The 25,902-nt window shown below is 47.7% G+C and overlaps 1 protein-coding gene across 1 annotated transcript in view; it reads left to right on the top strand.

Moving 5' to 3' along the window:
- The window catches only part of GTF2E2 (general transcription factor IIE subunit 2), a 194,267-nt gene that overhangs the window by 111,002 nt on the left and 57,363 nt on the right, over window positions 1–25,902 (top strand). Inside the window, exon 5 of the mRNA XM_082243449.1 lies at window positions 25,003–25,096. Within this exon, the coding sequence (XP_082099575.1) occupies window positions 25,003–25,096 (94 nt within the window). The remainder of the gene's footprint in view (window positions 1–25,002; window positions 25,097–25,902) is intronic.

A 25,902-nucleotide genomic window follows, 5' to 3' on the forward strand; every position in this document is an offset into this window, starting at 1 on the left:
GATTTTCTGAGACATAGCAGCAGCGCCATTGGCTGCCGCTGCTGTCACTCAGTTAGCTAGCCATTTTTAAGAGAGAGGGGCTGGGTCAGGGCTCAGTGTCTGAATGGACACCGGGAGCTGTGACTTGGCTCCGGTGTTCCAACAGCAAACTGCTTGCTGTGGGGGCACTGAACAGGAGGGAGGGGCCAGGAGAGCAGAAGAGGGACCCGAGAAATGGAGGATCCAGGCTGCTCTGTTGAAATCCGCTGCAAAAGAGCAGGTAAGTGAAACATGTTTGTTATTTTTTATAGGGAAAAAAATGACTTTACAATCTACGATACAACATAGAATAAATAAAACCGATTAAAAAAAAAAAAGAAGATCAACCTACCAAAATGCAAATACACCACTTTATCTAGCATTACCCCAAATAATATTTAACATACCAACATAATCTAAAAACTACATAAAAATCCTGAATCATATTTAAATAATTTAAATCTTCACTTCCAGCCCTCAGAGGGAAGAATTCTCTAACTTGAAGGCCACAAGCAAAAATGATTTCCCATGTCGCTCTGTGGTGCATCGTGGTTGTAACAATCTGTCACTGATACTCCGCAGACTGACCAGCATATTGTGGAGTGGGTTGGAGGAGATTGAACGCAACTTGAACAACATTCTCCTCTCTAACACTGTTGTTATGGACTCTAGCTCCAATCCACCAACATCCCTGGCCTTGCAAAATAATTTGTTGAGTCTGTTGGTGTCAGCCACCCTAAGCCTCCTTACCCAGCATACCACTGTATACAGGAGAGCGCCGGCCACCACAGACTCCTAAAACACCCTAAGCATCGTTTGGCAGATGTTAAAAGACCTAAAAAAAATAGAGGTGGCTCTGGCCCTTCCTATAGAGCACCTCAGTGTTCTTGCTCCAGTCCAGCTTATACACTGCTCAAAAACATTAAAGGAAAACTTTGAAAACACATCAGATCTCAATGGGGAAAAATATCATGCTGGATATCTATACTGATATGGACTGGGTAATGTGTTTGGAACAAAAGGATGTTACATCGTTTGATGTAAATTTAGAGTTCTCAAACTATAGAGGGCTGAATTCAGACACCCCGAAAATCAAAGTGAAAAAATGATGCAGCAGGCTAGTCCATTTTGCTGCAATTTCATTGCAGCAACTCAACATCGTACTCAGTAGTTTGTGAGGCCCCCACTTGCTTGTATGCATGCCTGCCATTCTCGGGGCATGTTTCTAATGAGACGGATGATGTCCTGGGGTATTTCCTCTAAGATCTGGACCAGGGCATTACTGAGCTCCTAAACCGACTAAGGTGCAACCTGGCTGCGTTGGATGGACTGAAACATATGGCACTTTTCCACTGCAAGTACCGGCTAGTACCGGCTCGGCTCTACTCGGCCCTGCTTGGCCCGGTTTTCTTTTCCACTGCGGTACCGCATGGTATAGTGTCGGAACGGTTCGGTACGGTGCGGTATAGGTTTGCTTTTCCACTAAAGTAGTACTAAAGTTAAGTGGGTGGGATAACAACGATTCTCTGACCAATCAGTGGCTAGTAGTGACTGCATGCAAAGGATTGTGGGATATGGTACCAGTTTGGTACCTGTTGGAACCACAATCGAGTAGGTACTGTTTTTTCAGAGCCGTACCGTACCGTTCGGTTCCATGCAGTGGAAAAGCAAACCTATACCGTACCGTACCGAACCGTTCCGACCCTATACCATGCGGTACCGCAGTGGAAAAGCACAAAAGCGTGCCGAGCCGGTACGGTTCTATGCAGTGGAAAAGCGCCAATAATGTCCCAGAGGTGTTCTATTGGATTTAGGTGAGGTGAGTATGGGGGCCATTCAATGGCATCAATTCCTTCATCCTCTAGGAACTGGCTGTATACCCTCATGAGGCCTGTTTCTGATTGTTTGGTCAGAGACATTCACACCAGTGGCCTGCTGGAGGTCACTTTGTAGGGCTCTGGCAGCGCATATCCTGTTCCTCCTTGCACAAAGGAGAAGAAACCGGTCCTGCTGTTGGGTTAAGGACCTTCTTAGGCCCTGTCCAGCTCTCCTAGAGTAACTGCCTTGTCTCCTAGAATCTCCTCCGTGCTCTTGAGGCTGTGCTGTAAGACACTGCAAACCTTCTGGCAATGGCATATATTGATGTGCCATTCTAGAGGAGTTGTACTGCCTGTGCAACCTCTATAGCGTCCAGGTATCACCTCATGCTACCAGTATTGACACTGACCCTAGCCAAATGCAAAACTAGTGAAAACAGTCAGAAAAGAGGAATAGTGAAAAAAAAATTCAGTGATGATAGTCCGTAGGTAACGTGCCCTTATGCAGGACTCTTGCTTGACAATAGGTCCAATGGTGAAATACTTGGATGATCCCAAAGTCCCGGAACTCAATCCCCGGTGTGCGGTAGTCGGTGCCTTCACTCCTGCTTCCTCACTCGGGATGAACACTCACCAGGTATCAGGCCCCTGAAAAGGGGGGACCAGCCTTAACACAGTGGTGCTGTCCGTGAACGGCTCCTCCCCCGCACTGGAACTCGGATGGGTGGTTCCTCATGAATGTATAGAGAGAGTACCCGTTGTGCAGTATATTCAATACTCCTTTCTTATATAAAATACCTCACTTGCATATAACGACGCTATGACGCTTTGCTCCGCCCTACGTGTTTAGTCACTCTGACGTCATCTGGAGCGGCGCCATACTGCCATTCCTTTCGGTTTTTATGGTATAATGTAACTAGGCAACCGGCCTAGGTAGCCCGCTCACAAGTGAAACAACCAATTGGCTTGCCTGAAAACCTGCCAATGCTTTAGCCTAATCTAGTAACAATGCAGGATATGCGTATGGGATTACCCCGGAACTAGGGCATAAACAGCCCTGCTGAATACAGACATGGCTCCAACCTCTAATTATACACAATATCCGCATAAGCAAAAATTACAATACACATAAAATATAGAAATAAAAATGAATAAAACATTTCCTATGGCCGTGTGATAGCCTAACTGAAAGTAAAACCTATTACAGTATAATGCTGTCATATCCGTGTGGAGATTGTTTAAAAATATCTAAATATTCGAATTGCTGAAAACAACAAGTTTTCAGTATTTATACAATAATGTGTAGTAGCTACAACCCCACTAGTGGGAGTATAAATACTGAAAACTTGTTTTCAGCAATTTGAATATTTAGATATCTTTAAACAATCTCCACACTCTTATGACCGCATTATACTGTAACAGGTTTTACTTTCAGTTAGGCTATCACACAGCCATAGGAAATGTTTAATTCATTTTTATTTCTATATTTTGTGTATTGTAATTTTTTCTTATGCGGATATTGTGTATAATTAGAGGTTGGAGCCATGTCTGTATTCAGCAGGGCTGTTATCCCCTAGTTCCGGGGTAATCCCATATGCATATCCTGCATCGTTCCTAGATTAGGCTAAAGCATTGGGAGGTTTTCGGGCAAACCAATTGGTTGTTTCACTTGTGGGTGGGCTACCTAGGCTGGTTGCCTAGTTATATTATACCATAAAAACCGGAAGGAACAGCAGTATGGTTCCACTCCAGATGATGTCAGAGTGACTAAACGCGTAGGGCGGAGCCAAGCGTCATAGCGTCACTTCCGGTTTTTCGTACGTGAAAGCAGGAAGATTCCCGGACATCCGAAACAGACGGCACAGCGCTGGTTATCACAATCCTTATATGTAAGTGAGATATTTTATATAATAAAGGAGTATTGAATATACTGCACAATGGGTACTTTATACATTCATGATGAACCACCCATCCGAGTTCCAGTGCGGGGAGAGGAGCCGTTCACGGACAGCATCACTGTGTTAAGGCTGGTCACCCCTTTTCAGGGGCTTGATACCTGGTGAGTGTTCATCCCGAGGGGGTAAGCACGAGTGAAGGCACCAACTACCGCACACCGGGGGTTGTGTTCCGGGACTTTGGGATCATCCAAGTATTTCACCATTGGACCTATTGTCAAGCAGGAGTTCTGCATAAGGGCACTTATCCGTTACCTACGGACTATCATCACGTAGCACTGTCCTCCACACGGTCTGAGGGACCCCAGGTTAAGGAGCCTCCCGTGGACACATTTACAGACTGGGCAAAAGAGAACTGCCACCCGTACCTTGCACACTATTGTTAATTGGTTGCATATTTTTGCACTTATGCACTTTGTAGTATTGCACTGATTTGCACATTGCATATGGATGTTGCACAGTAGCACTTATGTAAATAATATTTATTGTATGCACATGGTATTTATGTTGGTATAACAATCAACTAGTTATTTATATACAGCTGCAAGAAAAAGTATGTAAACCCTTTGGAATGATGTGGATTTCTGCACAAATTGGTCATAAAATGTGATCTGATCATCATCTAAGTCACAACAATAGACAATCACAGTCTGCTTAAACTAATAACACACAAAGAATGAAATGTTGCCATGTTTTTATTGAACACACCATTTAAAACTCCAGGTCAAAGCCAGGGCTTCCAAATCAAACTATTTAAAAATGGTTCAGTTAATTTGCCCTCTCCACGTCTACCTCAGTCCCTCTACCATCTGGTTTAAAGTATTACTAAACCCACTACAGCAAAATCAGTCTGTATATGCAGTAAATCATGCTTGTTTTACTCACTGTGGAACCTAAGGGGTTAATCCTCTGCATTGTATGAAAAGGCTGTTTGATCCTGCACAGATCCTCCTCTTCTTCCATTAACTCCAAAACTTGTCCGGATAAGACAGGGTTCCTGGAGTCAGGCTGCACATGCTTAGTTTAGCATGTATTGCTAGAGAGTTTTTTTTTTTTTTTCTTGGGACAATGCATGTGATCAGCACAGGTCCAATCAGAACTGTCCAAACAGAGTCAGGGGTCCTGCATCCTGATAGGACGGCAACTGCAGTATGAAAACTGCTCCTACAAGTTTTAACCAGGCACTGATAGAGGTCACAAGACTGCTATAGTGCTGATTAGAAAAGGTATTTCTCTGTCGCTCATTGACAGACGTAGTCCTCCTTGATTAATATCAAATCGGGTTATATTGCCCTCTACAGGAGTAGGACTAGACAGGAAAGAAAATGTTCTGGCCACACCCTAGGGGCAGTCCCAGAGGGTATATCCTCTCACTTCCTGCTACAGCAAATCAGTTTTTTTCAGTGTTGCCAACCCCCCGGAGGGAAATTTACTGGCAGAACGTCCAAAATTTACGGACGGCACCAATTTTTTACTGGCACTGCAAAAATGTACATAACATAGCCGTTTTCAGTGCTAAACCGTGCAACTATGAATAATTAAGCTATAAACATGTAGATAGTGCTATTAGCAATGTGTTTAAGTTAAACAAAAGTCATATACCATATTTCTCCATTTACATGAAGGTCAGATTAATATAACCCAGCCAGCACAGCATTCCCCCATATATCAGAGTGTGCAGGATTCCCCCTTACAGTGTAACTCTGACGTAAAGAGGAATGCTGCAGATCTTGATTTAAGGGGGACTCTGATGTAATCGGGTGCTCTGCTGACCAGAAACCACCTTATATCAGAGTCCACTGCACTCTACTTTACATCAGAGTTCCCACTTACATCAGGGTCTGCAGCATTGCCCTTTACATCAGAGCTCCCTTTTACATCGGGGTCCACAGAGTTCCCCCTTGCACTGTAAGGGGAGAATCCTGCAGACTCTGATGTAGAAAAGAATATCAGGAACTCTGATGTGGGGGGGGGGGGAATCTGGTGACCAGAGACCCCCTTCTGCAGATTAATTACACTAAGGTAAGGGGGAAGGGATTCCCTGCTATAAGGGGGAAACCTTTATCTTAGTTCCCCCTTACATTATTATATTCACCCAGCCCTTACATCAGTGACCCCCCGTTAGACTGAACTGGCTGAGCTGTCACTTACCTGAGGGTGGTCAGAGGCTGCGGACATCATACAGGAGGTGGTTAGAGGCTGTGGACTTGATACCAGAGGTGGTCAGAGGATGCGGACATGGTACAGGAGGTATTCAGAGGCTGCAGACACCCCCATTCCCCCCAACAGTAGTGTCCTAATCTGCCCCCCTTCACCCTCCACATCAGTGTCCACCTCTGCCACCCTTTACATCACCCTGCCACAGCAGAGTCCTCCTCTGCCCACCTTCATATACCCTCTACAGCACTGTCCTTCTCTGCCCCCACTTCAGCCCCCACAGCACTGTCCTTCTCTGCCCCCTGCCTTTAGCCCCCCACAGCACTGTCGTCCTCTGCCCCCTGCCTTTGACCCCCACAGCACAGTGTTCTTCTCTGCCTTCACAGCACTGTCCATTTCTGCCCACACAACACTGTCCTTCTCTGCCCCCATAGCACAGTGTCCTTCTCTGCCCCCTGCTTTAGCCCCCCATAGCACAGTGCCCTTCTCTGCCCCCTGCCTTTAGCCCCCATAGCACAGTGTCCTTCTCTGTCCCCTGCATTTAGCCCCCATAGCACAGTGTCCTTCTCTGTCCCCTGCATTTAACCCCCAAAGCAGTGTCCTTCTCTGTCCCCTGCATTTAGCCCCCATAGCACAGTGCCCTTCTCTGTCCCCTGCAATTAGCCCCCATAGCACAGTGCCCTTCTCTGTCCCCTGCATTTAGCCCCCATAGCAGTGTCCTTCTCTGTCCCCTGCATTTAGCCCCCATAGCACAGTGTCCTTCTCTGTCCCCTGCCTTTAGCCCCCATAGCACAGTGTCCTTCTCTGCCCCCTGCATTTAGCCCCCATAGCACAGTGTCCTTCTCTGTCCCCTGCATTTAGCCCCCATAGCACAGTGTCCTTCTCTGTCCCCTGCCTTTAGCCCCCATAGCACAGTGCCCTTCTCTGCCCCCTGCCTTTAGCCCCCATAGCACAGTGTCCTCCTCTGTCCCCTGCATTTAGCCCCCATAGCACAGTGTCCTTTTTTGCCCCCTGCATTTAGCCCCCATTCATAGCACAGTGTCCTTCTCTGTCCCCTGCCTTTAGCCCCCATAGCACAGTGTCCTTCCCTGTCCCCTGCATTTAGCCCCCATAGCAGTGTCCTTCTCTGTCCCCTGCATTTAGCCCCCATAGCACAGTGTCCTTCTCTGTCCCCTGCCTTTAGCCCCCATAGCACAGTGCCCTTCTCTGTCCCCTGCATTTAGCCCCCACAGCACTGAACACTGTCCTTCTCTTGCCCTGCCTTAGTTTAGCCCCCAAAGCACTGTCCTTTTCTGCCCCCAATTCAGCCCCTTCAATACTGTCCTCTGTCCCTGGGACCCCAGCCAGTCCTCACATGAGTCTCCTCTTCTTCTTCTACTGGCCGCAGCCCGCAGCGCCAACAAGACAGTGTCACTGTCTTTTAAAAAGGGCGCCAGCCGTCGCCAGTTCGTCACTGCGCATGCGCCCGTCCAGCCGGAAATAGGCGAGCTTTTCCGAGCCCGACAGGCTTCGGAACGGCGCATGCGCAGTTGCGTGGCGTCCCCGTTCGGACATCTTTATTACGGGCGCCGCTGCCCGTAACGGGCATTTGCGGGCAGCCCGAAAATGGGCTAAAATTCACGGGCTGCCCGTAAATCTACGGGCGGTTGGCAACACTGGTTTTTTTCTGTCTAGTTAGGAGTAAGGACCTAGATTCCTTGCTAGGATCTTCGGTCCTGGCAAGATTTTTTTTTTAGAAATACTTTTTTTAGACAGCTTTTTTTCTCCAGTGTTCCTGTGAGATCTTCAAGCAAGTACGCTGAAACTGGGCGACGGGCTGGATGTTGAGATCCAGTGGTCACCCCAGTTCAGCCTACGAGCGCGTGCAGGCCATAGCTCCGCGCTGGGTCGGCCGCGATATAGTCCCACTGGACTGGGACTGACCCTGCGAGTTAAACGTCTCGCCTGGACGCCAATGACCAACAGAGTCACGGCGTCCCCACCCCGGTGGAGAGGGGTTCTGTCAGGAGTTGGCGCCCGCCTGGTTCCGGTATGGTGAGTAGAATGTTCCCCCTCTCCCCCTGTCGGGTTTGTTGGTGGACGCGGGCCCCTCTCTGGGATGGTCGGACACTCGGTTTTCTGGGTCTCCCCTCTATCCTATAACAGGTCACAGATCCCCCAATTTGAGTGTGATTTTTGTGAATAGAAACCAGGAGGCTTGGTTTGGGAGCTGACTATCTAAAGTCACTATATGACTGTAAGGGTGACTGAAGTCAGTGGCAGACTACTAAAAGGCATTACTATTGAGGTATAGAGGTATCCTACCTGTCTAGAGTGTACACAGGCCGATGCCTATGCCTGCAGCCACAGATCGCCATCCCTCCAGAAAGCCGGTCACTTCCACAGGCCACACCTTAAATCTTGAGGTTACACCGGCAGAGGTAGCTGAGACTCATATTCCTTTTTTGGTACTAGCAAGCCTACCAAAATGGTGAAGGGTTTCCCTTGCCCAAATGGGGTCTTCCGTAAACGAGCCCCTGCTATTTCCAAACGCATTGCTAGGCGCTATCATTTTGAGGAATCAAATGACAAAGATGGACGGTACCACCAATAGTGGACTCACCGATTTCCAGACTAAATAAAGCCACTGTTATCTCGTTGGATTGACAGAATGGGCCCCACCCATCTCTAGGGTGGGGGGGACGTCTTCACCGGTTTCCGGATCCAGGGCTTTCCAGAATCCCGGATAAAGGGGTTCGCAAGGTCATATGGTCGGGATACAAGATCGAGTTTCGATCACTTCCACCGGTGCGATTCTTCCCTTCCAATATTCGACATCCCCGGGTCGCTTAAAAAGCTTTGCGGGGAAAAGCTTGATGCAACAAGCAGTGGTAGTTCCCATTCCTTGGAGGAGTTCTAGTCGAACCTGTTCACAATGCCCAGGAAAAAGGGCTAGGTGCGTCCAATTCTGGTCTTGGAAGAGATGGAGTCTATCCATACAGTGGTGGCCTCCCTGCATCAGGGGGATTTCCTGGCGTCCATAGACATTTAGGATGCCTATCTTCATATCCCCATCTTCGCAGGACATCAGCGTTTTCTTTGCTTTTCCCAAAGATCATCCCTGGTTCCCACCAGGAGACTGAACTATCTGGGCCTAATTTTGGATACATCCTTGGCAAGAGTGTTTCTCCAGGCGGAGAAACTCCAGAAGATTCAGTCAAAGATTCGGATGTTGCTGTCCGTCAACTGGCTGGGATTGATGGTCGCCTCCTTAGAGGCAGTACCGTTTGCCCAGTCTCATACCCGAATTCTCCAAAGAGGAGATTCTTCTCATATGGAATCGGAATCCCGATTCCCTGGACAATCGGATCCGATTGAGTGAGCAGACCAGGGAGGCTCTGGTCTGGTGGCTTCGGTCTCCGATGCTCAGCCAGGGGAAGTCATTTCTTCTGATAAATTCCAGGTTACCGATAAAGGTGTTGGAACTGAGAGCGATCAGACTTTGTCTGATTTACTGGACCGAGCAGCTCCAGGGCAGTCCGGTTCGGATCCAATCGGACTATGCCACGGTCATGACTTATGTCAATCACCAAGGGGCACCAAGAGTGCCCTGGCGGCCATAGAAAGCGCCAACATTCTTTATTGGGGGAACAGTTGTTCCAGTTCTCTCCGCGATATTATCACGGGGGTGGACAGGCAGATTATTTCAGCCGTCAGATTCTGGATCAAGAGGAATAGTCTCTTCATCCAGAGGTATATCACCAGCTGTCCCTTCATTGGGGCACCCCGGATATGGCAGGTTGGCTCAACAGGGCTCGCGCCCGCGATCCTCTGGCGGACGCAGCAGACGCGCTGAGCGCCCCTTAGGGGAAGTATCAGCTACTGTATGTCTTCCCCCCTCTCAAGTTACTGCTGAGATTTCTCCGCAGGATAGAGGTGGAGGGAACTCCAGTTATCCTGGTAATTCTGGGCTGACCTCGTCAAGCCGGGTACGCCGACTTGGACAGGCTAGTCGCGGACGCTTTTTGGAGAGTTCCTCTCAGGGAGGATCTGCGGTCTCAAGGACCGATCTTCCATCGTGCTTTACAGTCGCTGGTTTTAATGGCCTGGCTATTGAGACCCAGGTACTGAAGGACAAAGGGTTGTCAGCTTCAGTTATTCCTACTCTAATTAAAGCAAGGAAAGCGACTTCCAGCAAAGTCTATTATCGCACATGGAAGACTTATATCGCGTGGTGTGAATCTTTGGAATTTCCCCCACGTACCTATTCGGTGACCCGAATCTGGTCTTTTCTGCAAAAGGGGGTTGAGCAGAAACTATCCTTGAGCGTTATCAAGGGTCAGGTTTCAGCATTAGCAATCTTCTTTCAGAAGCCTTGGGCTACTCATTCCTTGGTGTCCAGGGGGTGCGGCACTTGGCTCCGCCAGTGCGCGCGCCCTTTACCGCCCTGGGATCTTAATTTGGTGTTTGTCTGTTCTTCAGAAACCTCCCTTTTAAAATATCAGGGAGATTCCCTTGCTTACATTATCCCAGAAGGTGGCCTTCTTGGTGGCTATCACGCAGGGTGTCAGAACTGGCTGCATTATCATGTCATTCCTCATATCTAGTGGTTCATAGGGATAAGGTAGTTCTTCATCCGAAGCCATCCTTTCTTCCTAAGGTGGTTTCAGACTTTCATCTGAATGAAGATATTGTGCTACCTTCCCTGTGTCCTAAGCCCAATCATCCTCGGGAATGTGCGTTGCATTCCTTGGATGTAGTTCGGGCAATCATGGTATACCTGAAGACTACGGAATCGTTCCGTAAGACGGATTCACTTTTTGTGATCACGGATGGCCCCAGAAAGGGTTTGCCTGCATCTGCCGCGACTATCTCCAAATGGATTAGACAGACGGTGGTACAGGCTTATTCTATTAAGGGTCGGAATACTCCGTTCCCTGTTAAGGCGCACTCCACTCGAGCGCTCAGTACTTCCTGGGCCTACCGCCATCAGGCGTCAGTGGTCCAGGTGTGCAAGGCGATTACTTGATCATCGGTTCATACCTTTACAAAATTTTATAAAGTTGATGTGATGGCATCGGCGGATGCCTCATTTGGCCGCAAGGTTTTGCAGGCCGCAATTTGAGGAGACCGGTGGTCTACCTCGAGGGTTTTTTTCCGTTGGAATTTCAGTTGAGTCTCATCGTGTGATTGATGAGCCTTTAAAACTTCTAGTTGGCACCGGTTGGGCCTTCTAGATTGGATTTTGATTTCCATTTTCCCACCCCTCATTTGTGGCACTGCTTTGGGACGTCCCGAGTTGATATTAATCAAGGAGGACTACGTCTGTCAATGAGCGACGGAGAAAAATGGATTTTTGTAAAATCTTACCATAAAATCCTTTTCTCTTAAGCTCATTGACAGACGTAGTACCCGCCCCTCTGTTTTTGGGTTGGGTTAAATTCTCTAAACACTGCTTTGTGACATAACTGATTTGCTGTAGCAGGAAGTGAGAGGATATACCCTCTGGGACTGCCCCTAGGGTGTGGCCAGAACGTTTTCTTTCCTGTCTAGTCCTACTCCTGTAGAGGGCAGTATAACCCGAGTTGATATTAATCAAGGAGGACTACGTCTGTCAATGAGCTTAAGAGAAAAGGATTTTACGGTAAGATTTTACAAAAATCAATTTTTAACAGTTTATATTTACTAAAATAATTGCGTTTCCATGTTCTGTGTACTGTGGGAGACCACTGATAGTGAATACCAGGTCCTGGGTTTATTAACACTTTAAGACCTGTAATGGTGCTCTTGCCACTCCAGACCTCTCTCTGTGTTTTGCTGGAACTTCCACTCCAGCTTATTCATATATTTCTCCGTGGCCTCTCTAATCTTTATCCTCAGGTCCCTCTAAATCATTTTTAACTCCTCCATATTACCCACTCTAAAAGCCATCTTCTGGGAGTTAGGAATATGCTACATATCCCTAGTTACCCACATATTTGAATAGTAACAAACCATTCTCCTTGAAACTATAGAATCTACACATAAATTATATGTTATGCACTCAGTAAGCCCATAAATGTCCCTTCCATGTGGCTCACAGAGTGAATTCCCATCCGTTCCCTCAAAACAATCCTGCAAAAATTCAATTGACACCTTAGACCATCTTTTCACTGATCTGGTTGTCACAGGTTGTCTCTTAACCATGGGCATATAACAAGGATTGAGGTAGACCAAATTATGATCTGATCTGCTCAAGTGTGGAAGAGAAGAGCTGTATGCATTCTCCATATTGGCAAACAGCAGATCCAGGGTCCTAGTCTCTCTAGTTGGGCAGCTCACAAACTGTGTGAAGTTAAGGTTTTCTCCATGGTGACATGATTAAAGTCACCTGAGATTATGATAAGGGCATTGGGATGCTTAGTTTGAAGTTTTGTAAAAACACTGTGGATGGTATCACTTGCCGACATTGGGTTGGCAGAAGGTGAAATATACACTGCCACAACAATACCATGTGGAATCTCCCTAGGCAAGTAATAAGGCTGGAACCCTACAAGCAATAATTCTATATCTTGGCAGCAAACACTTTTCTTAATAGTTATGTCACCAGGGTTGCACCATCTATTGTTTACAAAAATACCAAGCCCCCCCCCCTCCTCTTACAATTCCTTGTGCAGTCCCAATCTGGAATCCACTTATGGTAAAATTGGGATCAGGAACATCTCTGTGCAGCCATGTTTCCAAAAAAAAAAACACATAATGCTACACTTGCTAAACTCACGTCGACTCTGAACTAATCCTGTTAGCTCATCTACCTTATTCGTCATAGATCTCATTGCTGCTGAGAACACTCAGACTGTAATAATGACATATATAGCAATAGTAAACATACTGATAGGAAGAAAGCAGGATCAGTAGGGGATGAGCTAATAATTTTGCAGCTCTTTCACCAGCCTGTCAAATAATAGGAGCAGGGAGGTGACCCGACTCTATTGATGAACTGGAGCATGCTAAAGTAAGGTCATAACCTAACTTTGCTGCCTGAAAGGGCTGTAAAACCGTTTGGACTGGATGGGAAGAATATAAAATCATTTGCAGGTAGAACACCTTCTAAATTAGTTTCAGCTGTATATTTAGCGGTTTGCCTGGAGTTCAGCTTTAAAGCGGTAGTAAACTTTCTTTTAAATCAATCATTCCAAGCAATTGTACTGTGTGTTCTTGTGTGCCCAGCTTCCTACCTGCTTCCTTTCAGTGTAATTGTTTTGTTTGAAATTACATCACCAGCACATGCGCTGTTGGTCCTATTTGTCAGACAAGCTCCTCGTGCCAGAAAAATGTAATTTCTCTTTCGTTCACTGACAGACACATCTTCAAGTCTTCCGACCATTGGACTTATGTGGAAACCTTTTTTGTTACGCCCCTGGGGGGCAGTCCCAGAGGGTAAACCATCACTTTCTTTCTGTGGGATTCTATTTTTTTCTGCCTAGTCAGGAGTAAGGACCTGGCTCTCTGCTGGGATCTGCGGTCCTGGTCCCGTGCTGTTGAACTGCAATCAACAGCCGGACTGCCCAGTCTGGCCTGAAAACACGACCCAACTATTAGCTCCACCCTACTTTGGCTGCTGCATAGCCCCTCTGAACGGGGGTTTACCGGCGAGTGAAACGCCTCGCGAGGTCGCATAGCCCTGGTCACGACAACTGTCACGATCAAAGTCGCAGCGTAAAGGGCGCAGCACCCCCATTCCAAGATGGTGCGGTGGACTGATGGGAGTAGCGCCCGCCTAGTGACCGTGGTATGGTGAGTAGTGCCCCCCCTTTCCCTGGGGAATTGCTGGGGGGGTTGCGGCCCACCTGGGGATGGTAGGCCCCTCCTGTGTCCTTCCTCCCCTTAAGTTTTTGCCCTCATCTGTCCCCTGTTCACCCCCCTGGCCCCTTTTTGGGGGTATGGGTGAAATTGGGTACGGGGGCTGCATGGTGCTGGGTTGGAGGAGCGGTGGGTGCTGCCGCTGTTGGCCCCCTGTAGGTGGTGTCTGTACCTGGGTGCTGCGGGGGGGGGGGGGGGTCCCTTCTTGGTGTCTGTGAACTTTTCCATGGGGTCCATGGTCCCGTGCATCGCAGCATGGTGCTGCCATTTTGTCGTGGTCTCTCTATTCCTGGCTTCGGCGGCCGTGTTTGTGTAGTCCAGCCGCTATGTTTTTAGTTTCCCCATAGTTTTAATGGCGCCCATTTTACTGTAGTCTGATGAAGTGCTCAGGCTGTGGGGGCCTCTAGTGTCAGGTCAGCGTTTCCTCTTCCTGCAGTGTGGCAGACTGTATTTGGTGCTCTCCAGCTTGGGTGGCGAGTCTCTGGGTGTATATATCCCTTCTCTGCTGTATACAGCGCCGCGGGTGCACTGATTCTTGTGGTGCCCCAGCAGTGCACAGGGGGGAGGGGCCTCCCATTGTTGGTTTTTTTTAAATGTTTTTTTTTGCTGAGCAGCGCGGTTTTGTTTAACCCTTCATGGTCATGGAGCCTATGGAGCACGTTTTACCACCCGATCCACTCCTGGCAGCTGTGGGACCCTCTGGGTCTCAGTCTGCCCTGGCAGTCATGACGGCAGCCCTGCAGTCGCTAGTAGTAAAAGTAGAAATGACACTGCAAAGGAGACCTGGTAAGAAACGCACCCCGCCTTCACCTGTATCCTCTCCTTCCTCAGATTCTGAGGTGAATTTGGCTGCCACGGAAGAGAATCAGCCCACTGGGTCTGCGTCCACGCACGCTGTGTGCTCTACTAGTGAGGGTGAGTCCTCCTCTGCATCCGCGCATGAAAAAGCGCTGGTGGAGACCCTGATTGTATCAATGCGGGAAACTTTAAAGTTGGAGGACTCAATTTGGCACCCGCAAATCTTCCAAGGTGAACAAGTTGTTTCCCTTTGCTGCCTATTTTGACGAGATTGTCACTAGTCCATTTGGTTCCCCGAAACGCTTGGTTGGTATACCTTAGCATTTTGCTAGAAGATATCCCTTTGAGGAGTCTCTTCTGAAGAAACGAACGGTTCCACCGTCAGTGGACTCTCAGGTTTCCAGGCTAAATAAGGCCACACTTTTGCTGGTGGAAGATTCCCCGTCTTTTAAGGACCCCGTGGACACAAGAGCTGAGGCTCTAGTCCAATACCTCTTCCCTGTGGCTGGTTCAATTTTAAGACCGGCGTTTATCACCTTGGTTTCCCAGACCTTAACAGAATGGGCTAAGATTTTGTGCCAGGATCAGGAGGGGAGTCAACACCCTTCTGAGCTGGCGGATCAGTTGATCCAAGGGTTACAGTATATTTGTGATGCATCCCTGGATGCTGCTTCCTTGGCCGCCAGGGATCTGGTTGAAGAACTGGTCAGCTGACCAGGCTTCCAAAAGGTGCTGACTGATCTTCCTTTTCTAGGTGACCGTCTGTTCAGTGCCACTATGGAAGAGATCATTAAGGGTCTAACTGGAGGTAAGAGTATTTTACTTCCACAGGCTGCTATGGGCAAGGGACCTTGCTGTAAGCGGGGTCCCTTCTTTTCGGCTCACAAGCGGCCCTTTTGTCTGGCTGGCTCGCAGGAAAAGGGCTTAAGATCCACTCATAAATTTGCGGGGAGGCTCCAAGAGACCCTGGAATTGTAAGTCCAAAGCTTGGGCTTCTGGTTCCGCAGATCAGCCTTTCCCAGCCTGAAGGGGCGCCCTCACCCGTGTCTGGGGTGGGAGACGTCTTTGTTTCTTTCCGGATCCGTGGACCTTGCTCATTCAGGACAAATGGGTCCACAAACTGGTTCCGTTACAAAATCTAGTTTTTCGGTTCTTGCCTCCGGCAAGATTCTTTCCTTACAACTTACGCTTGTCTCCAGAGCTGCTACAGGGCCTCTACAGAGCAGTGCAGGACCTGTTAGCACAAGGAGTTATTGTGTCGGTTTCAGAGTCTGAGCGTTTCCAAGGTTTTTATTCAAGTCTGTTTACAGTTCCCACGAAGGAAGGCAAGGTTCATCCGACCTTGGATCTCCAGGCTCTGAACTACTTTGTCCGGGTTTAGAAATTTCGGATGGAAAGTAGTAGGTTTCCTGCACCGAGATCTGCTGGCCTCTCAATCTCAAGGACACTTACCTTCATATTCCAATATACGTCAGGAATTAGCGCTTTCTTAGTTTTGCAGTGGACGAGGAGCACTTTCAATTTGTGGCATTACCCTTTGGTCTCGCTTCAGCTCCTCGAGTGTTCACAAAGGTGTCGGCCTTGTTATGGCAGAAGAGGATTGCGGTACTAGGTTACCGGGACGATCTGCTTCTGCGTGCAGTCTACCTCGGCTCTAGAAGCCGATTTGGACATTACGATGCAAATTCTGCAGGAGTTCGGGTGGACACTGATTTTTTCAGAAATCAGCACAGTCTCCATCCACAAAGGTGGACTACTTTGGTCTGATGCTGGATTCAGCGTTAGCCTGGGTGTTTCTTCCTCAGACAAACCTTCTGAAGCTACAGGATGCTGTTCGGCTCCTGTTGTCCAACCATTTATCGTCACTCAGGGCTTGCATGCAAGTACTGGGTCTGATGGTATCCACCTTTGAGGCGGCTCCGTTTGTGCAGTTCCACATCAGATTTTTCCAAAGGGAAATTCTGATCAAATGGAAAAAGGATCTGCTGTCATTGGACAATCTGATTCTGTTGAGTTGGGGTTTGAGGGAATCTCTCCTATGGTGGCTCCGCTCCCCGTCACTATGTCTGGAGAAATCCTTTCTTCCCCTGTATTGGACTGTAATCACCACGGATGCCAGTCTGTCCGGATGGGTAGATGTCTTGGGAGTGTGTTCGGCCCAAGGTGGCTGCTCTCGGGAAGAGTCCAGGTGGTCGATCAACATCCTGGAAATTCGGGCGATCAGACCTTGTCTTTCTCAATGGACTGATAGTCTGCAGGGATGCCCTGTGCGGATGCAATCGGACAATGCTACGGCTGTGGCATATGTCAATCATCAAGGGGGCACAAAGAGTGTCCTGGCAGCCCGGGAAGTGGCCGGCATCCTGAGGTGGGCAGAACGATATGTTCCGGCCCCCCTCTGTAGTGCACATTCCGGGGGGTAGGGAATTGGCAAGCAGACTATCTCAGACGGCAGACGTTGGATCTGGGAGAATGGTCTCTTCACCTGGAGGTTTTCCATCAACTGTCTTCAGTAGGGACCCCCTGATGTGGACCTGCTGGCTTCCTGTCTCAACAGGAAGGTGCAGAGGTTTGTGTCAAGGTCTCAGGATCCTCTGGCCGACGCTGAAGACGCTCTGGTGGCTCCTTGGGGTCAGTATCATCTGACTTCCCCCTTACTCCAATACAACTTCTGTCAAGACTGCTACGCAGAATCGAGTTAGGATTTCCAGTCATTCTGGTGGCATCAGAGTGGCCTCACCGGTCTTGGTACACAGGCCTGGTAAGGCTGGTAGCAGACGTCCCTTGGAAGCTTCCTCTCAGGGAAGATCTTCTGTCTCAACGACCAATCTTCCATCCTGCTTTACGGTCGCTGGCTTTAATGGCGTGGCTATTGAAAGCCAGGTGCTGAAAGACAGAGGGCTGTTGGAGGCTAGGAAATCTACTTCCAGGTGGGTTTATCAACGCGTATGGGAGGCATACATTACTTGGTATGAGCCGCGAGGCGTTTCTCCCTGCTCCTTTTCTGTGTCTCGCTTGTTGGAGTTTCTACAATTGGGTGTAGATCAACGTTTGACTCCGGGTACCATCAAGGGCCAGATTTCCGCCTTGGCTATTTTTTTTCCAAAGGCCGTTGTCGGCGAAGTCCTTGGTTTACACCTTTGTGCAGGGAGTTCACCATCTGGCTCCTCCGGTGCAATCCCTGGTACCTCCGTGGGATCTCAATTTGGTTCTGTCGGTGCTTCAAAAGCCTCCTTTTGAAAATATTCCAGAAATTCCTCTGCTCACTCTGTCGCAGAAGGTGGCTTTCTTAGTAGCTATTAATTCCGCATATCGTGTGTCAGAGTTGGCTGCGTTGTCCTGTCGGTCACCTTACTTGGTGATTCAGAAGGACAAAGTGGTGTTGTGACCCTGTCGGGCATTTCTTCCTAAGGTTCCCTCGGGATTTCATTTAAATGAAGACATTGTGCTACCATCCCGATGTCCTAAGCCTAAACATCCTAAGGAAATTGCCTTGCATTCTTTAGATGTGGTAAGGGCGATTCAAGTGTACCTGGCTGTGACAACCGATTTAGGAAATCAGATTCTTTGTTGCAGGAGCTTGTAAAAAAACAAAAAAAAAAAAAGTTTTTCCTGACAGACTCCATGGCAGCACACGTATGGGTAGGCTCCGCCTCCTCTCCTACCCTATAGGACCCCACTCCCATAAATTTTTGCTCCAAGCCAGGAGCCGTGTTCCTTTTTTGTCCTCCTTCCGCAAGAGAAGTCTTACCTTATAGGATGCGTTTTCTTACATACCTGGTGGCGTGTGGCTTTCCTGGATGATGCCTTTCTACCTTAGTCCAGCAATCTCAGTACTACTGGGTGGACCCGGGCAATTTGAAATGATGCCGGAAGATGCCATAAATCCTGAATGAGAGGTGGGCTGCATCGCTTGGCCAAACGTCCTTGCTACTAGCGGGAGGCCCTTATGCCCTGACGCACACGCTAGTCTCCGGTTGAGGAGCGTTCCAGGTCCTTCTGTCGGTATTGGTGGTAATGTATTGCTTACTTTTATATTTTACATCGTTTTGCTTCCTGGTTAGTATGGCGGCTGGAGCGCTCCTGCGTTCCAGGCCGTCGCTCTCGGCTCCTCCCCTGCCTCCTGATTCCCAGTTGGGTGTTCATTGCGAGGCTTGGTTCCTAAGTGGTCTGCGCATGTGCGCACGCCACTTCCGGTCCTACATGACGCGGTGGCGTCGGGGGGGGGGGGGGGCGTGGCTTTACGGCTCCCGGGAAATTTAAACAGCTGATGGAGCTGTCATTCTTGGGATGTCTGTGGGCTTTTGCGGCGGCCTCCCCACGCTGTGTCTCTGCCTGTGTTGGTAAGTCCTGTGCTGGGTCAGTCCTGCTTGAATGGGGGAGGGGAAAGGCGGCTATGGGAAGGTAAGATTGAGTTCTTACATCCTTCCTATTGCAGGTTATCTCGCTGTGATTTGCAATGGATGCCTCACCGCCCCCCGGTGGCCAGTCCCTGCGCAACAGGTGAGCTTTAGCTTTTAACTCTCGCTTGTCTGCCAGCTGGCTTACTGTAGCCTGAGCTTTTCTTTCCTTTGTTTTCAGCCCTTTTAGGTCTGACCAACATCCTGCATCGGGATCAAAGGATAGATCACCTTCAGGCCATCACCATGCATCATCCAAATCCAGGCACCATAGATCCAGGTCTAGGTCTAGGCGCCATGATGATTGTCCAAGCCGGTCTTCCCGACATGCTGACCGCCCCGCACACAAATCGTGCTGGGGTTGTAGGGCTGTAGTCCCTGAGGATAGATCCTTGTGTGATGCCTGCTATTCTCGCGCAATCAAGGAAAAACAAGTCCCAGATCCACCAGTGGAAACCCTGGTCAGGCGGATCGTGCAAGAATCCTTAAGGGATTGGGATCCCAACCGGCTGTCTGGTCATACAACTGATACTCCAGTTCTCCCTCAGAGGGAAGACGTAGAGCCAGGCACTTCCCAGCCTAGTCGCTTCTCGGATTCCTCTGAAAGTGAGGATGACCTAGAAGACCAAAGTTCAGGTTTTGATTTTGCCATGATCTCTCCGCTAGTGAGAGCGGTAAAAGAGGCGTTAAAGTGGGAAGAGCCAGCAGACTCCCCAGCAAAACAGAAGAAATACTTTAAACATCTCAAGAAAGAACGGGATCATTTCCCTTTTCTGAGTGAGCTGGGGGAAATCATTACAGACGAATGGCATGGAGTTGAAAGAAAGAATTCCTTATCGTCCAAATTTTCCAGGTTATATCCTTTTAAGACCGACAAAGTGAAGCATTTTGATTCTGCACCTACAATAGACGCAGCCTTGATGAGGCTAGTCAAACACGTTACCCTACCTTTGGAAGATTCCGTCTCATTTAAAGATGGTCTGGATAGACGAATTGATACGGATCTCAAAAAGATCTATCTGTTAGCTGGTATGACCTGCAAGCCAGCCCTAGCCCTTGCAGCCACATCCAAAGCTATGGAGGCTTGGGTAGATAACGTGGAGACCACACTGCAAGGTGTCTCAGAGGAAGCAGCCAGAAGCTCGGCTGTGTATGAACTAAGGTTGGCAACGGCCTTTTTGGGAGAGGCTTCCATTGATATCATTCGCCTGGTGGCGCGGGTCATGCTCTCTTCTGTCACGGCCAAACGTGCTTTATGGTTACGTCCCTGGCTGGCCGATCCTGCTTCCAAACAAGCCTGGTGCAGGATTCCGTTTGAGGGTGCGTCCCTTTTTGGCAACAAACTGGACAGTGCCATTACCCGTGCCACTGGTGGTAAATCAGGTTTCCTCCCTCAGGATCGCCGTTTGCTTGACCGCAGAAGATTTCAGCACAAACCAAGTTCGGATCGATCCAGAGAAGCTCGCTCTTACAGGCCTGGACGTGAGTTCAGAAAGAATTGGAAAAGATCTCAACCTACAGGTCAGAAGTTCAACAAGGGAACACCTTCCAGTGGTCGGGAGACCACAAAGTCTTTTTGATATCAGGCCTGCTCAAGCGTTGCGAGTAGGCGCTCGTCTACGTCAGTTTGCGCACGTTTGGGCAGCCTCGATTACAGACCAGTGGACCGTCAAGACCGTGTCTCATGGTCACGTTTGGTCTTTCGAAGAAACTCCAATTCTGCGGTTCATCCCTACGGCTCTACCTCGCGTGGAAGAAAAGAAGTCAATTCTTCTGTCATACGTAGATTCCCTGATCTCTCAAGGTGCTGTCATCCCAGTTCCGGCCGAAGAAAGGTTTCAAGGCCTTTATTCACCTCTATTCATGGTTCTAAAGAAGAACGGTTCTTGGAGGCCGGTCATAGACCTGACTCATCTGAACTCTTTCATAAAGAAAGAGAGGTTCAGGATGGAGACACTCTTCACTATCCGCCAAGTGGTGCAACCAGAAGATTGGATGATCTCCATAGATCTAAAAGATGCCTATTTCCATGTCCCAGTGGCAGCAGAACTACAAAAATTTCTTCGCTTTGCCGTGGGTCAAGTGCATCTCCAGTTTACCTGTCTCCCTTTCGGGCTTACCACCTCACCTCGAGTCTTTTCAAAGATCTTACTGGCTATTGTAGCTTTGATCAGATCGAAAGGGATCCGACTGTTTCACTACTTAGACGATCTGCTTCTTCTTTCTCAAGACCAAGCACAGATTCTGCAACACAGATCTCAGGTAATCTCCACCCTTCAAGAATTCGGGTGGCTCTTGAATCTGGAGAAAAGCCATCTGGATCCGACAAAATCCTTGATCTTCCTGGGGGCACTCTTCAACACCTCCAGAGGCACCATCTCTCTTCCAGTGGAGAAGATTCCGGTGATCCGCAGCAGAATACAACCGGCAATGTCAACCCCTTATCTTCGGGCATCACAGTGTCTGAAAATAATAGGGACCATGGTCTCCACGGCCCCCATGGTCAAGTGGGCACAGTGGAGGATGAGGCCCTTTCAAATCGGTTTCCTCCGCCAATGGAGCTCCGGGAATCCAGACACTCCTGTACGGATAACATCCTCTATGAGGGCGAGTCTGTCTTGGTGGCTACAACGGGAAAATCTCCTGAATTGTCATTCGATCGTTCCCGTTCCTTGGATCGTTGTGACATCGGATGCCAGCCAGACGGGCTGGGGTGCGCACTGCCTGTCAGAGGTGGCCCAGGGCAGGTGGGACTTTCCCACCCTCGGGTTGGTCTCAAATGTCCTGGAGCTTCGGGCAGCTTTTCGTGCCATCATGGCCTTCCGTCACTTGGTGAAAGGGTCCTCGGTCCTTCTACGGCTAGACAATACGACGGCAGTCGCATATATCAAGAGGCAAGGGGGCACCCGCAGTTCCTCCCTTCTGGAAGAAGTGAAACCGATCATGGCATGGGCCCAACGGAATCTTTCCAATCTATCAGCTGCTTATCTTCCAGGAGTCCAGAACGTTCAGGCAGATTTTCTGTCAAGAACCAATCTAGACAACAACGAATGGTCTCTTCATCCAGAAACCTTCAAGTGGGTCATCTCTCTGGGGATTCTTCCGGAGGTAGACCTGTTTGCCTCTCCAAACAATGCCAAACTGACGAAATTCTACTCGAGATGGCGTTACCCCCAAGCCTACGGGGTAGATGCTCTGACGGACCACTGGAAGTTCCACAAAGCATATGCTTTTCCCCCGGTCCCAGTGATATTCAAGTTCCTGCAGAGACTCAGGAGAGAGAGGGTAGAAGTCATAGCAATTCTTCCGTTTTGGCCAAGGAGGCCCTGGTTTCCTCTGCTGCTCCAACTGAGCTTTCGGGATCCTGTTCCCCTGCCATTCAGGTCGGACCTTCTATCTCAGGGTCCAGTGCTGCATCCATGCCCAGCGCAGTTACATCTCATGGCATGGTCCTTGAGAGGGAAAGACTAAAAGCTCTTGGCTGTCCAAGTGCGGCAATGTCCACAATGATGAGTGCCAGGAGACCGGGCACCAACAAAGTCTACGAGAGGATCTGGTCTAAGTTTGAGGATTACATGTCTAATGAGTCCGATTTCATCACTAATCCTAAGATCCATCATATTCTGGGGTTCCTCCAGACAGGCTTAGACCTATCTCTGGCTGTTGGCTCTCTCAGAGTACAGATCTCAGCAATCTCTGCCTTCACGGGGACCTCATGGGCAAAACATCCTCTGGTCCGGCAGTTTTTCAGAGGTGCGTCAAGAATGAGACCTCCCAGGAAACCCAGGTTCCCCAAATGGGACCTTCCACTAGTCCTTGAGTTTCTCTCAGCAACAGTTTTGGAACATGGAGATTCCTTCTTCCTTAAGAATCTGTCTATGAAGACGGCCTTTTTAGTAGCCATCACATCGGCTAAACGTGTCTCTGAAATTAGTGACCTGGGTTGCAAAGAACCTTTTCTGACATTTTTTCCTGATCGGGTCGTCCTGGTCCCTATGCTAGGGTCCAATCCGAAGGTAAATTCAGTTTTTCATGTCAACCAAGAGATTGTTTTACCTACATTCAAGTCTCAAGATGACCAGAGTACCCATCCGTTGGATGTGGGCGAAGTCCTTCAAACATACTTGAAGTTCACAGCTTCCTTTCGCAAGTCAGACTATCTATTTGTTCTCTTTTTATGGAAAGAACAGAGGCAAGAGGGCTTCTTCCAGAACAATTTCTAGCTGGATAGTTCAGACCATCCAGTGGGCATATAGAGCCAAGGGACTGGCTCCTCCGGAAGTGGTGACGGCGCATTCCACCAGAGGGATTTCTACGTCTTGGGCGGCTTCCCTTCATGTTGCACCAGATGTCATTTGCAGAGCGGCCTCATGGTCCTCAATTAACACTTTCATGTCACACTATTGTGTTGAACCTGCTTCTTTATCCTCAGTTGATTTTGGTTTAAAAATTTTGTCTGTTGACGGTGCAAATTAAACCTATTTCTGTTTGACCAGCAGTTGCCCACCCGGGTGTGTATGGCTAGTTATTTCCCATACGTGTGCTGCCATGGAGTCTGTCAGGAAAACGGAAAATTTATATCAATACTTACCGTAATTTTCCTTTCCTGATAGAACTCCATGGCAGCAGGAGTTCCCTCCCATCTGCTGGAGTAGTCTATATATGGAACACGGCTCCTGGCTTGGAGCAAAAATTTATGGGAGTGGGGTCCTATAGGGTAGGAGAGGAGGCGGAGCCTACCCATACGTGTGCTGCCATGGAGTTCTATCAGGAAAGGAAAATTACGGTAAGTATTGATATAAATTTTCCGTTTTATTTCAAGCAAGAGTGTTCTACTTCCCTTCTATATGCGGTGCATAGCTGCAAAAGAACAACATGTAATTACTTATTTATAATTTTGGGTGCAATAATTTGAGTTTACCACTGCTTTTAAAGGATAAGCTCACTTCTTCTTGTACATGCACATTTTTTTTTTTTTGCAGGTAAAAATAAATGTGCAACTATATATATAATATATATATATATATATTTTATATATAAATATTTATAGATATATCTCTATATAGATCTCTATATGAACCTGTAAAGCATTACATCCATGGTTAGCTCCTGCAGGCTGTCAGTGTATTTGTCTGCTCATACCTTGTACGGCCAGGCAGTTAAACAATGGCAGGAAAACTCAGTGAACTACCTAGATCTAGTGCCCTGGTCATTCATTGAGCACTACAGTCCTTCAGCCGCAGAGGCTGTTGGTACTTTTAGTTCATTAATTCACAGATCTCTGTCAATGAACAACATGGCCATGTTCTTTTTGAATTGTGACAACAGGTGACAGGAGAAGATCCCCTGCCCGCTGTCACAATGGAAGGGTGATTGGCCAGAAGCTGCAGGAGTGGGAAAATGTTACATGTGTCCACCCTAACACAGGTGAAACATTTAACATGTTCCCAAATGTGAATCTATCCAATAATTCTATTTTGTCCTAGATTATTATTTTTTTGTGTTCATAACTCTAAAATTTGTATTTATCTGTTAAGTTGTTTGTTAGTATTTGGCCCATACCAAGCATGTTCAACTGTGGTGTAGTTCACCAAATAACAAAGATTGTGCATATCCCGGTTTATGTTTTTTTTTTTTTTTGGTGATATAAGCTTTGCTTAATACAGTAATCCATAGCAGCAAGCATCCATTTTTCATTTTCCTAACTTCCTATTCTAAATTGATGAAAGGTGTAATTTGATTGCAAGGGATAATTGCACTTTGGTTACTAACATTGGTGTTTTTAAAAAAAAAATAATATTTATATATTGTAAATTTGATGATAATTGTGAAGATATTCATCCACAAGCCAGCTTTGTGGTAAATGGTTGGTATGGACAATATAATAATCCCTCCAGGTTTCATAAACCAACACCAGTTGTATTAATACATGAATGGGGCAGACCTGGGCATAGGTTTAAACATGGATTAATGCAAGAATGACATCGATCATTTTACATTTCATTTATGATTCATATGTACTTTATTTCACACAAGGCACTGGGGGACCAGATTACATTTGTTACGAGACCGGACAAGAAGAAAATCCTTTTTTACAACGACAAAAGCTGCCAATTTACTGTAGATGAAGGTAACACAAGTTTCATCAATCAATGAATTGCAAATGGCAAAATTAATGTTACTTAGAGCAAATATTTAAAGGTGTTTTCTTGACTGTATATACTTGTTTGGGATCAGTAAAACATTGAAGTGCTTATGTCAACACCAACTAGAAATGCTAATTGAAGATTACTGAAAATGTGGATTTCTTTCTCATCCATTGAGGGAATCAGGAAATATTAAACATTTAGGGTTATACCTCTGCTCATAGGAAGCTTGCATAGGGAATACAACTACAAGCATGTCTAAGTTTTTTGGTAGTGTCCTAGGATGATGGATGGCTTTTCTTTAGCTTTGCTGTTTAGAACTAACATTTAACTTTTTCTAGTTACTTTTTTATTGTTCAACCAAAATCAGTCTACATTTATTTGCTTCTGGTGTTTTTTTCCACCGGTTCGCAGCTATCTGGTGCCTTTTTGTCTTCAGCCTGGCTTTTTGGACTGTAACACCACCAGACCCTGCTAGGCTGAACTTACCTTCGCCTTGGTTTCTTACTGCACCCCTCATTGGATTCCTCTTTTCTCCTTTGGCTGTGGCTGGGTCTCCTGCCCTTTCAGCTTAGGTTTTATTATATATTATTATTATTTATTATATCCTGCTGGACTTTGTTTTAATTCTGTTTACAGATACTGAAAATATGTTCCTGGTCCCTCTCCAGCACATTTCTTACTTCCGGCCATAGCAGCTTCGGAGCCATTGGCCTCAGAGACTGTCTGATTCGGAGTTGCTCTAGTCTTTGACCCATGAGCTTTCCCCTGAGGGGTTGCAGTCCACTGT

The sequence above is a fragment of the Pelophylax lessonae genome, assembly GCF_965119305.1.
Source record: "Pelophylax lessonae genome assembly, chromosome: 1".
Taxonomy (NCBI): domain Eukaryota; kingdom Metazoa; phylum Chordata; class Amphibia; order Anura; family Ranidae; genus Pelophylax; species Pelophylax lessonae.